At 40.6% G+C, this 14,371-nt stretch overlaps 1 protein-coding gene across 4 annotated transcripts in view; it reads right to left on the bottom strand.

Annotated features, from left to right (window-relative positions):
- The window catches only part of LOC110510947 (B-cell lymphoma/leukemia 11B), a 109,616-nt gene extending 95,930 nt beyond the window's left edge, over positions 1-13,686 (bottom strand). For 3 of the 4 annotated variants that reach the window (XM_036962225.2, XM_090221148.1, XM_036962224.2), the window contains exon 1: positions 12,445-13,480. In XM_036962225.2, the coding sequence (XP_036818120.1) occupies positions 12,445-12,502 (58 nt within the window). In that variant the 5' untranslated portion in view covers positions 12,503-13,480. Of the gene's footprint in view, positions 1-12,444 lie in introns of all 4 variants that reach the window. The other variant, XM_036962227.2, reaches the window with a different exon arrangement.
- Positions 13,687-14,371: the final 685 nt, after the last annotated feature.

Below are 14,371 nucleotides of genomic sequence, written 5' to 3'. Positions count from 1 at the left end.
CATGGAGGGTACTGTATTAGTAAACTATCAGGGACATGGATGGTACAGTATTAGTAAACTATCAGGGATATGGAGGGTGACATATTAGTGGTCTATCAGGGACATGGATGGTACAGTATTAGTAAATTATCAGGGACATGGATGGTACAGTATTAGTAAACTATCAGGGACATGGATGGTACAGTATTAGTGGTCTATCAGGGACATGGATGGTACAGTATTAGTGGTCAATCAGGGACATGGATGGTACAGTATTAGTGAACTATCAGGGACATGGAGGGTACAGTATTAGTAAACTATCAGGGACATGGAGGGTACAGTATTAGTAAACTATCAGGGACATGGATGGTACAGTATTAGTAAACTATCAGGGACATGGAGGGTACAGTATTAGTAAACTATCAGGGACATGGAGGGTACAGTATTAGTAAACTATCAGGGACATGGATGGTACAGTATTAGTAAACTGTCAGGGACATGGATGGTACAGTATTAGTAAACTATCAGGGACATGGATGGTACAGTATTAGTGGTATATCAGGGACATGGAGGGTACAGTATTAGTAAACTATCAGGGACATGGAGGGTACAGTATTAGTAAACTATCAGGGACATGGAGGGTACAGTATTAGTAAACTATCAGGGACATGGATGGTACAGTATTAGTAAACTGTCAGGGACATGGATGGTACAGTATTAGTAAACTATCAGGGACATGGATGGTACAGTATTAGTGGTATATCAGGGACATGGAGGGTACAGTATTAGTAAACTATCAGGGACATGGATGGTACAGTATTAGTAAACTATCAGGGACATGGAGGGTACAGTATTAGTAAACTATCAAGGAAATGGAGGGTACAGTATTAGTAAACTATCAGGGACATGGATGGTACAGTATTAGTAAACTATCAGGAACATGGAGGGTTCAGTATTAGTAAACTATCAGGGACATGGAGGGTACAGTATTAGTAAACTATCAGGGACATGGAGGGTACAGTATTAGTAAACTATCAGGGACATGGATGGTACAGTATTAGTGGTCTATCAGGGACATGGATGGTACAGTATTAGTAAACTATCAGGGATATGGATGGTACAGTATTAGTGGTCTATCAGGGACATGGATGGTACAGTACTAGCGGTCTATCAGGGACATGGATGGTACAGTATTAGTAAACTATCAGGGACATGGAGGGTACAGTATTAGTGGTCTATCAGGGACATGGATGGTATAGTATTAGTAAACTATCAGGGACATGGATGGTACAGTATTAGTTAACTATCAGGGACATGGATGGTACAGTATTAGTGGTCTATCAGGGACATGGATGGTACAGTATTAGTAAACTATCAGAGACATGGATGGTACAGTATTAGTGGTCTATCAGGGACATGGATGGTACAGTATTAGTAAGCTATCAGGGACATGGATGGTACAGTATTAGTAAGCTATCAGGGACATGGAGGGTACAGTATTAGTAAACTATCAGGGACACGGAGGGTACAGTATTAGTAAACTATCAGGGACATGGAGGGTACTGTATTAGTAAACTATCAGGGACATGGATGGTACAGTATTAGTAAACTATCAGGGATATGGAGGGTGACATATTAGTGGTCTATCAGGGACATGGATGGTACAGTATTAGTAAATTATCAGGGACATGGATGGTACAGTATTAGTAAACTATCAGGGACATGGATGGTACAGTATTAGTGGTCTATCAGGGACATGGATGGTACAGTATTAGTGGTCAATCAGGGACATGGATGGTACAGTATTAGTGAACTATCAGGGACATGGAGGGTACAGTATTAGTAAACTATCAGGGACATGGAGGGTACAGTATTAGTAAACTATCAGGGACATGGATGGTACAGTATTAGTAAACTATCAGGGACATGGAGGGTACAGTATTAGTAAACTATCAGGGACATGGAGGGTACAGTATTAGTAAACTATCAGGGACATGGATGGTACAGTATTAGTAAACTGTCAGGGACATGGATGGTACAGTATTAGTAAACTATCAGGGACATGGATGGTACAGTATTAGTGGTATATCAGGGACATGGAGGGTACAGTATTAGTAAACTATCAGGGACATGGAGGGTACAGTATTAGTAAACTATCAGGGACATGGAGGGTACAGTATTAGTAAACTATCAGGGACATGGATGGTACAGTATTAGTAAACTGTCAGGGACATGGATGGTACAGTATTAGTAAACTATCAGGGACATGGATGGTACAGTATTAGTGGTATATCAGGGACATGGAGGGTACAGTATTAGTAAACTATCAGGGACATGGATGGTACAGTATTAGTAAACTATCAGGGACATGGAGGGTACAGTATTAGTAAACTATCAAGGACATGGAGGGTACAGTATTAGTAAACTATCAGGGACATGGATGGTACAGTATTAGTAAACTATCAGGGACATGGAGGGTAAAGTATTAGTAAACTATCAGGGACATGGAGGGTATAGTATTAGTAAACTATCAGGGACATGGATGGCACAGTATTAGTAAACTATCAGGGACATGGAGGGTACAGTATTAGTAAACTATCAGGAACATAGAGGGTACAGTATTAGTAAACTATCAGGGACATGGATGGTACAGTATTAGTAAACTATCAGGGACATGGAGGGTACAGTATTAGTAAACTATCAGGGAAATGGAGGGTACAGTATTAGTAAACTATCAGGGACATGGATGGCACAGTATTAGTAAACTATCAGGGACATGGAGGGTACAGTATTAGTAAACTATCAGGGACATGGAGGGTACAGTATTAGTAAACTATCAGGGACATGGAGGGTACAGTATTAGTAAACTATCAGGAACATGGAGGGTTCAGTATTAGTAAACTATTAGGGACATAGATGGTACAGTATTAGTAAACTATCAGGGACATGGAGGGTACAGTATTAGTAAACTATCAGGAACATGGAGGGTTCAGTATTAGTAAACTATTAGGGACATGGATGGTACAGTATTAGTGGTCTATCAGGGACATGGAGGGTACAGTATTAGTAAACTATCAGGGACATGGAGGGTACAGTATTAGTAAACTATCAGGGACATGGATGGTACAGTATTAGTAAACTATCAGGGACATGGAGGGTACAGTATTAGTAAACTATCAGGGACATGGAGGGTACAGTATTAGTAAACTATCAGGGACATGGATGGTACAGTATTAGTAAACTGTCAGGGACATGGATGGTACAGTATTAGTAAACTATCAGGGACATGGATGGTACAGTATTAGTGGTATATCAGGGACATGGAGGGTACAGTATTAGTAAACTATCAGGGACATGGAGGGTACAGTATTAGTAAACTATCAGGGACATGGAGGGTACAGTATTAGTAAACTATCAGGGACATGGATGGTACAGTATTAGTAAACTGTCAGGGACATGGATGGTACAGTATTAGTAAACTATCAGGGACATGGATGGTACAGTATTAGTGGTATATCAGGGACATGGAGGGTACAGTATTAGTAAACTATCAGGGACATGGATGGTACAGTATTAGTAAACTATCAGGGACATGGAGGGTACAGTATTAGTAAACTATCAAGGACATGGAGGGTACAGTATTAGTAAACTATCAGGGACATGGATGGTACAGTATTAGTAAACTATCAGGGACATGGAGGGTAAAGTATTAGTAAACTATCAGGGACATGGAGGGTATAGTATTAGTAAACTATCAGGGACATGGATGGCACAGTATTAGTAAACTATCAGGGACATGGAGGGTACAGTATTAGTAAACTATCAGGAACATGGAGGGTACAGTATTAGTAAACTATCAGGGACATGGATGGTACAGTATTAGTAAACTATCAGAGACATGGAGGGTACAGTATTAGTAAACTATCAGGGAAATGGAGGGTACAGTATTAGTAAACTATCAGGGACATGGATGGCACAGTATTAGTAAACTATCAGGGACATGGAGGGTACAGTATTAGTAAACTATCAGGGACATGGAGGGTACAGTATTAGTAAACTATCAGGGACATGGAGGGTACAGTATTAGTAAACTATCAGGAACATGGAGGGTTCAGTATTAGTAAACTATTAGGGACATAGATGGTACAGTATTAGTAAACTATCAGGGACATGGAGGGTACAGTATTAGTAAACTATCAGGAACATGGAGGGTTCAGTATTAGTAAACTATTAGGGACATGGATGGTACAGTATTAGTGGTCTATCAGGGACATGGAGGGTACAGTATTAGTAAACTATCAGGGACATGGAGGGTACAGTATTAGTAAACTATCAGGGACATGGAGGGTACAGTATTAGTAAACTATCAGGGACATGGTTGGTACAGTATTAGTAAACTATCAGGGACATGGAGGGTACAGTATTAGTAAACTATCAGGGACATGGAGGGTACAGTATTAGTAAACTATCAGGGACATGGAGGGTACAGTATTAGTAAACTATCAGGAACATGGAGGGTTCAGTATTAGTAAACTATTAGGGACATGGATGGTACAGTATTAGTGGTCTATCAGGGACATGGAGGGTACAGTATTAGTAAACTATCAGGGACATGGAGGGTACAGTATTAGTAAACTATCAGGGACATGGAGGGTACAGTATTAGTAAACTATCAGGGACATGGTTGGTACAGTATTAGTAAACTATCAGGGACATGGAGGGTACAGTATTAGTAAACTATCAGGGACATGGATGGCACAGTATTAGTAAACTATCAGGGACATGGAGGATACAGTATTAGTAAACTTTCAGGGACATCGATGGTACAGTATTAGTAAACTATCAGGGACATGGAGGGTACAGTATTAGTAAACTATCAGGGACATGGATGGTACAGTATTAGTGGTCTATCAGGGACATGGATGGTACAGTATTAGTGGTCTATCAGGGACATGGATGGTACAGTATTAGTAAACTATCAGGGACATGGATGGTACAGTATTAGTAAACTATCAGGGACATGGATGGTACAGTATTAGTGGTCTATCAGGGACATGGATGGTACAGTATTAGTAAACTATCAGGGACATGGAGGGTACAGTATTAGTAAACTATCAGGGACATGGAGGGTACAGTATTAGTAAACTTTCAGGGACATGGATGGTACAGTATTAGTGGTCTATCAGGGACATGGAGGGTACAGTATTAGTAAACTATCAGGGACATGGATGGTACAGTATTAGTGGTATATCAGGGACATGGATGGTACAGTATTAGTGGTCTATCAGGGACATGGATGGTACAGTATTAGTAAACTATCAGGGACATGGAGGGTACAGTATTAGTGGTATATCAGGGACATGGATGGTACAGTATTAGTGGTCTATCAGGGACATGGAGGGTACAGTATTAGTAAACTATCAGGGACATGGAGGGTACAGTATTAGTGGTATATCAGGGACATGGATGGTACAGTATTAGTGGTCTATCAGGGACATGGAGGGTACAGTATTACTAAACTATCAGGGACATGGAGGGTACAGTATTAGTAAACTATCAGAGACATGGATGGTACAGTATTAGTGGTCTATCAGGGACATGGATGGTACAGTATTAGTAAACTATCAGGGACATGGATGGTACAGTATTAGTAAACTATCAGGGACATGGATGGTACAGTATTAGTGGTCTATCAGGGACATGGATGGTACAGTATTAGTAAACTATCAGGGACATGGAGGGTACAGTATTAGTAAACTATCAGGGACATGGAGGGTACAGTATTAGTAAACTATCAGGGACATTGGTGGTACAGTATTAGTGGTCTATCAGGGACATGGATGGTACAGTATTAGTGGTATATCAGGGACATGGATGGTACAGTATTAGTGGTCTATCAGGGACATGGAGGGTACAGTATTAGTAAACTATCAGGGACATGGATGGTACAGTATTAGTGGTATATCAGGGACATGGATGGTACAGTATTAGTGGTATATCAGGGACATGGATGGTACAGTATTAGTGGTCTATCAGGGACATGGAGGGTACAGTATTCGTAAACTATCAGGGACATGGAGGGTACAGTATTAGTAAACTATCATGGACATGGATGGTACAGTATTAGTGGAATATCAGGGACATGGAGGGTACAGTATTAGTAAACTATCAGGGACATGGATGGTACAGTATTAGTGGTATATCAGGGACATGGATGGTACAGTATTAGTGGTATATCAGGGACATGGATGGTACAGTATTAGTAAACTATCAGGGACATGGAGGGTACAGTATTAGTGGTATATCAGGGACATGGATGGTACAGTATTAGTGGTCTATCAGGGACATGGAGGGTACGGTATTAGTAAACTATCAGGGACATGGATGGTACAGTATTAGTAAACTATCAGGGACATGGAGGGTACAGTATTAGTAAACTATCAGGGACATGGAGGGTACAGTATTAGTAAACTATCAGGGACATGGATGGTACAGTATTAGTAAACTATCAGGGACATGGAGGGTACAGTATTAGTAAACTATCAGGGACATGGAGGGTACAGTATTAGTAAACTATCAGGGACATGGATGGTACAGTATTAGTGGTATATCAGGGACATGGATGGTACAGTATTAGTGGTCTATCAGGGACATGGAGGGTACAGTATTAGTAAACTCTCAGGGACATGGAGGGTACTGTATTAGTGGTATATCAGGGACATGGATGGTACAGTATTAGTGGTCTATCAGGGACATGGAGGGTACAGTATTAGTGGTCTATCAGGGACATGGATGGTACAGTATTAGTGGTCTATCAGGGACATGGAGGGTACAGCATTAGTGGTCTATCAGGGACATGGAGGGTACAGCATTAGTAAACTATCAGGGACATGGATGGCAGTTGGACAGGCGAACCAACGGCCATCTAATCAGGAGAATGAGTTTAGGCATGCTGCTTTCTGAAGCCATTGTCTTTCATTGAGTAATGAATTATTCACTAATCTCAAGAAGCTTTTTCTGTTTCTCTCTCTCTCTCTCTCTCACAGAACCCCCCCCACCCCCCCCCTCAACGGTGGGTGACATCAGGATTCCCTAAACAACAACAGTACCAGAGATTTCTGCCTTGCTCTTTCTGCTTCTAAGCTCTGTGAATATTATGAATGTATATTTTATGGTCCCTGACACAAAAAAAATATTGTATTCAAGCCTTTCGGAATTCATAAATTAGGGCCACATTGGAATTATTAAAACATTGTTCCCCAATCACAAAGACTATCATCATCCAGCTTTGAAACGGTTCAACAAAAAGGCCCATGGCGTTAATAAAAAAGGTATTTCAGTTATTATTTGAGGGGATAATGTATTTTTATTCCAAACAGCACTATTGAGCTCCATGCAGATATTAATTCTCACCGAGACACAGAGACGGGCAGAAACATCTCCATCACACCTCAGAATGAGCACTGTTCTTTCCTCTGCCTGCCTGTTTGTCTCTCTGGGTTCTCTACGGAACAAAGACCAGCACAGTGGGGTTTCTCTCTGGTCCCCCTCACTCCCAACCCAATGGGAAACATGCATCTCAAGTGGTCGCTGCTGCAATTTACACACTTTGTCACATGCCGGGCCGATAGTCAGTGTGTGTGTGTGTGTGTGTGTGTGTGTGTGTGTGTGTGTGTGTGTGTAAACATATGTCAGACGTTACCTCTTCATATACTCTCTATAAATCATAAATTGCTGTTTTCTAGTTCTACCAGAAATATTTTGCATAAATGTCAACGGTTTAACACCTATAAACTTATTGGGCATAGTGTGTTAAAATTACGAAATTAAATTATTAGGAGTAAATTGTATTTACTAATAAATAAATAAAAACGTTGAAATATTTCAATATAAATATAATAGAAAATATCTGATGATTATAAACTCACAAGAATATATATTGGACTCCGTACCCACACAAAATAACCACATCACTTACCGCAGCCTTTCATGCCCTATGAAAATAACATACAGCTTTAACACAGCATACAGCTTTAAGGCAGCTTACCAATGATAGTGTTTCATTTCCATGTGTGAAAACATGCTTAAATCCCCCTCCAAAATGAAATAACATATTCAAACAGATATCCATGCAGCACTTGGAAATGTTTCAATGTTTCACACACATTGAGCGGCGGGACGTGTTTTTAATGTAGCACACACAACCTCAGAGCTGCTGCTGAGCCTGTAAAACTATTGAAGTGCAACACTGCAAAGTTTGCAGCTCTCCCTGCCTTCCTTCACTGAGAAGAAAACATCTGAATAAGCCAGTGCAACTGAAACATTGTAGAAGCCTGAGGAAGACCTAAACTGAACTACCACTGAAGACCATAGACGACGTGTTGACTAGAAAGCACACACACATATTTGACTGCGTTCTCAAGACCTCCCCCTTTGGTAAAAAAGGCAGAGAGATAAGAGGAGGCATAGCACACTTTTTCACATTGTATGTCAGAATAATATTAGAAATTAATTCATTCCAGTAAAGATTGTCAGAAAATACCTATTGGTGACTTCAACAGAAAGAAGATTTAATCATGTTTAATTAGATTTAATCAGGTTTAATTCGATTTAATTAGCTTCAACAGATAAATACATTTTTACCTTCTTTTACACAATTTCTCACCAGTAAAAACAAACGCTTTTGCTACATTAAATATTGGTTGTTTCAAATGGATATACGATCTTGTGCATGAAAAAACGATGCTGATTTTGCTGATGCCACATGTGTGAATTTCAATGTGTGTGTATGTGTGTGTGTGTGTGTGTGTGTGTGTGTGTGTGTGTGTGTGTGTGTGTGTGTGTGTCTTCAACCATAAATCCCAAAAACCATTGCGTCTCTGACACATAAATGATTAAATGTGCAAGCACCATACCACAGCTTGCAGCCAGCTCTCTTCCCATGTCTGAACACCCATCATTTAGAAGTGAATATCACTTTCCAGATAGATTTGACCTGCTAGACATTGAGACTACCCCTAATCATCCAGGCATGGGGTGTACTGTACTATTCTACTGCAGCATTTAGAACTCACTGAAGGCCGACCCTTACCAAGGTTTTATGTTGTAAATGAGTGTCCTGCATATACACACACCCACACTAACCTTAACCCCTAAGGCTAGACTGAACGCCTAACCCCTAACCCTCATTGTAACCCTAATCCTAAACCTAACTTCTAAACTTAAATTAGCCTTTGTCCTCATGGGATAGTGGGAAATGTCCCCACGGGGGAGAATTTTCCTTGTTTTACTATCCTTGTGGGGATATTTGGGGATTTTTAGGCCCCCACAAGGGTGGAAGAACAAGATGTGTGTGTGTGTGTGTGTGTGTGTGTGTGTGTGTGTGTGTGTGTGTGTGTGTGTGTGTGTGTGTGTGTGTGTGTGTGTGTGTGTGTGTGTGTGTATTTTCACTATAACAGGAAGGCAGAGTACACTACAAGGCCTTGTGTGTGTGTGCACCCTCATACCGATCTGAGGGTTGACTCAGGGGTAGGTTGACGCTCAGATTGTCACTCATATTTCTTCCATCCCCTCAACCATAGTCTAACATTGGAAATTGGATTTGGAGACAACACTAAAACAGGTCTGTTCTACCTCGGCTGAAGCATACCTCTCTCTGTTCTCTCTCTGTTCTCTCGCTGTTCTCTCTCTCTCTCACACACACACACACACACACACACACACACATCTTTGCAATCAGATCTAGGTCTGATAACTTGGAAAAGCTTTAGTTTCCAGATCAACAAGGTACATGAATATATATGACACATGCCGATAAAATTTTGTGTGTATCTCATATGCCAATTTTAAAGTTTTACTGTCTGGTGTCCTGCAGAGTTAGTCAGAGTAAGATGGTGGTGATTTCCCCTCCACGGGACAAACAAAACATTGCTGCTATTTGAATCCATTTGCATGCCAATGACAACAGGAGTGAAGACAACAGGATGGGGTTATAGCTAGAGGAAAAATCTCTGTGTTTGAGAAATGATGGTAGACTGACTGGAGCTGAACCCATCACCCACAAACCTGTATCCAGAGGACTGACTGGTATTTGTATAGACGCACACACACACACACACACAGACAAATATCAAGACACACACATACAAGGATTGACAGGCATACGTGCACACACACACACACACACACACACACACACACACACACACACACACACACACACACACACACACACACACACACACACACACACACAGAGAGAGAGCGAGAGAGAGAGAGAGAGAGAGAAATGATTGGGGCATAAAAGTGAGAGGTGTGTGTGTTGGAGGGAATGTGCAGAGTACACAGTCCTAACAACACAAAACACATTGGACTCAGATGACATCACCATGGAGTGCCTCTGTTCTCAGTTGGCTGCCTGGATTAGACTCTGACACTACTTCAGAACGCCATAGAAAAATAAATGATGGCTGGATGTAATTGATTTGAACTTGATGCCTTGAAAGTGTTGACCAGACTATAATTGTTTCACAATTCTTCACATGTCTGGTTGGTGCTTTTCTGGGTAGCTAGACTGTAATAAAAGGTTCTGTGTAACACCATGCTACTACCATATTTTAAAAAAGGTAACAAGTATCTTGCCGTTTAAAAATTCCTAATTTAAAATGTAATCAATGAATAGGTGTTTCACACACGCTGATGTATGATGTAAAAATACAGATACGGTAATTATTCTTTCATAAAATGTCTGTGTTTCCTGCTTAATCTCTCATCGGCTCTCCTCTACCTTGTCACCACACAGAGGTGGCTCTGTGCAGGCAGCACACCGAAGACACTGCGCTCCGGCTCCTAACTGCGCTGTTTCTGCCTGCCAATATAACCTACACTTGTACAGGTCACCTATAGTGGGCTATACCTACAGCAGTAGCCTAGAAATCAGAACCTAGATTCGTTAGATTAAATTGGTGATAGACATCTAATAATAGCCTACAAAGACGTTTGGACACACAATTGACTATTGCAAATAGAGATGTTTTGCGAAACAAATGCCGAATGGATTTAGAGTATAAACAACGGAGGACATATCCGCAAATCACCATTCAGCAAAACATTTGAAGGTAAAGCCATATTGTCAAGACAGGAAGTAGGCTGACTTTCAATGATCTCTTTGTATCGTGAGAAATCTGTATAAATAAAATATGAATGTGGCCTAAATACACCATGCCAATGTATTGTTAAATTACTTCAGCTGTCATCATCGCTCTATAATAATTTAATTCGGATTAAAAAAGCAGCAAAGCAAAGATAATAAAGTTGTTTTTATGCGTTAGTTTACCTGGCGCGAGGATATCTGACTGGTGCTCGACCAAGGGGAGGAGAAACCTGTACAATATTTATATATTTAAATGTGCTTATAAAATTAAACATTTCATCTGTCGGTTCACTATACCAAAACATTACAGGGATACCTGCTTTGGCTGTTCGATAAAAGTTTGGTGGTTTGATAAAATGCATATTGTGTTGTATTAGCCTAATGTGAAAACTCTTTAAGATGTGGTCGTTTTCTGTTTGCCATGACACACAAGTTACATCTGTAATGTATCTCAACACGATGTGTCAATGGGTTACTTCGCTATTAGATTAATATTACTACAATGACATTGTTGGAAATGTATGAGATAATAAATTGAGTGAACAAATGCTTATGAGTGGACTATATACAGGAACTTCAAAGCGTGTTGAAACAGAATAATGTATGAATCGACTTTCAGAGTAAGAAAGCAATTGTCTCCAAAATGTCGGAGGTCCATCCATTCACTGAAGCCAGGTATTATTCTTGGTTTTCTACATGGCCCCAGATGACTTAGTGCAGCCAGATACCTGACGGCCTAAAAGCACAAACAATAGCTTACACTTCACAGTTCAATGGTCTGTTTGGAAGAGAAGAGGGTTTGATGGTGAAATGTCATTATAAATGTTATTAAGATGCTGTATTTAAAAGACATTTAATAAGGTAAAGCTCTTTTTTAATTATACAGCTTTCACAAAAGTAGTCTCAACTAGTGTCCCATGCATAAAGTATATTTAACGTAAATGTTATGCGTAAAATATACGTAAAAAGTACAGAGTATAGGCAACATGACATCTTTACTCTAGGTAAAAAATATTTATGGAAATGTCATTGTAAAATATTGAATATCCTATTTAATTTCTCCAATTAATTATACTGTCAAATGCCATAGTTTATAAACTAGTGAAACCTTGTCAGATTCCGTAGTTCAAAATTATTTTTTTCCAACCCTGATGTCACACGCTTAAGAGTTCACTATACCCTTTCTGATCAAATTAGCCAAATGTGGCAGTAAATACAGAAGTCAAACAATTTCTCATTAATGTTGTTTTTTTTTTTCATAGTCCATTCATGAGTTGTGTGTGATTGAGTGAAAATGAAAAGCAGGTACTTACGTGCTATTAATTCTCTCTGTGACACGTGCTGTGGGTTCCCCTGCTTGCGACGGGACATTGCCCTGGCATTTACACTTGCATTGCCCGGGGACCAGCACTCTGAAGGATGGGCTCGCTTCCCTCCTATTGCCTACACTTGCTCGGCACTCAACTTTTCCCGGGACCTCCAAAACTACGAGGCTCCTGCGCTCGGACTGCCGGCCGGGGTGGGTGGTTGATCGTGCTTTGAGCTATTGGCTAGTGGTCCCCTCACTCCGAGAGGCGAAAGTGTCTTTTGCGCTTCGCCTCTTCGGTCCACTCTGCCTCTGTGTTTGTATGTGACGAGACCGTGGATAGCCTGTGCTATACCCTCAGTTCTCTTTCACCGCTTCTCTCTGTAGGTTACTCACACCATTTGGCAAAAAGTGTGTGAGAGAAGTGATATGTCCGAGTAGAAAAAAGAAAGATGTCAGAAGTGGGGAAATATCCTTGGATGTTTGACGGATGTAGTGAGTGACAGTTGGGATCAAACCCTGGCGAGTGTCCCTCCACCTTGTGAGAGAACAAGAATCAGAACGCGATGGTCAGTGCACGCGCTGACAGCTCGGAATGCGCTGGGTATCACTGTGAGTCCAGTCAATTGCCCGGTCTCTGAACTTATTTCATTTCTTCTTTTAGAAACAAACACAAAAATAAAATAACAAATCGCAAACATTCACAATGACAATAATTGATAATACAATTTTACAAAATATGAATCCAATTTTTCTTCTCGGGCACTTGGGTATCACCAAGTGATGGGCACTTCTGTTGGTGCAGCCTTGAGCATCAGCATGCAATGGCAGGTACTTTTCAGTCTCCTCAACTCCAAGTGCTCTGCCCCCTTGTACGGTTCTGTGTAGACCGGGCACACAGAACTTCCACCTCTTTTCTAAATAAATCAAGACCTGCACTCTTTTTTTCTCCCCTTTCTCTGTGTGAGTGTGACGATTGAGTAGTGAGTCCTGCTTCCCCCGAGCTCTCGGTCTCTCTGTGGCTAGGGCTGCCTCCGTACAATGGGATACAATTCAAGTTCAAGTGCGGACGTGACGTTAAGTCTACAGTGAGAAGGAAAAATGGCAGACTGCAAGAGCACTGAGGGCGACTAGTGGTGGCTTTTCACAACTATCGGATCACCAGCAGCAAGCGGTGGACAGCGCACTATCGCGGTCTCTCTTAGATAGAGGAGCAGTGGACCGAGCCTCTCCTCTTACTGCCTCACACAGACAAGCACGAGGAAGGGAAAGTCGCAGTGTTCAGAAAAAGTCACGCTATTCTTTATGTTCAAATAACATTTTCCATTGACCAATATACCCTAATAATAGAATAAGATTGTTTGTTGATTTTTTGCATACATAAACTGGACAGTTTACAAGACCATTTCTATCAAATGCATTCATTGTCATCCGTCAAATATAATTTATTCGAAATATTATTCAAGTGGATTTTTTTTACATATAGGTCTAAGGTGAATGGTTTTATAAGTGGATGACTTGCTAAGGTTTAGTCAACGATTAGTTTTTTTGCGGGCATTTCTGTACGCGCTTTTGACGTCCTATTCGATTACAATAGGAGCTAATAAGCAGGTAGGGAATATACATTGATATAAAGTTCTTGGAAATATAATATATTACGTGTATTTTTACATGATCCATACAGACAACATTTGACCAGTATTCTGTAGTAACCTTCCCTCTGCTTGGCAACTTGCGTTGGAATGGAACACATTTGAACATAAAATCTCTGAACAAATGAATCTATCATAAAATACCAGAACACCTTTACTCACTGCAAATTCTCAAAATAAATACTCGGAAGCAATTTTGATGTTGATTAGTCAACAACAAGTGTAGCCTAGGCTACTGTAGTGCATCTTATTTATCTCCGAACAGGTTCTCCCCGCAGAGAT

The sequence above is a fragment of the Oncorhynchus mykiss genome, chromosome 25 (genome assembly GCF_057628025.1).
Source record: "Oncorhynchus mykiss isolate SJ-2025 chromosome 25, ASM5762802v1, whole genome shotgun sequence".
NCBI lineage: Eukaryota > Metazoa > Chordata > Actinopteri > Salmoniformes > Salmonidae > Oncorhynchus > Oncorhynchus mykiss.
The sequence above is the reverse complement of the archived record's forward strand: the minus strand, read 5'-3'. Positions and strand labels throughout refer to the sequence as shown.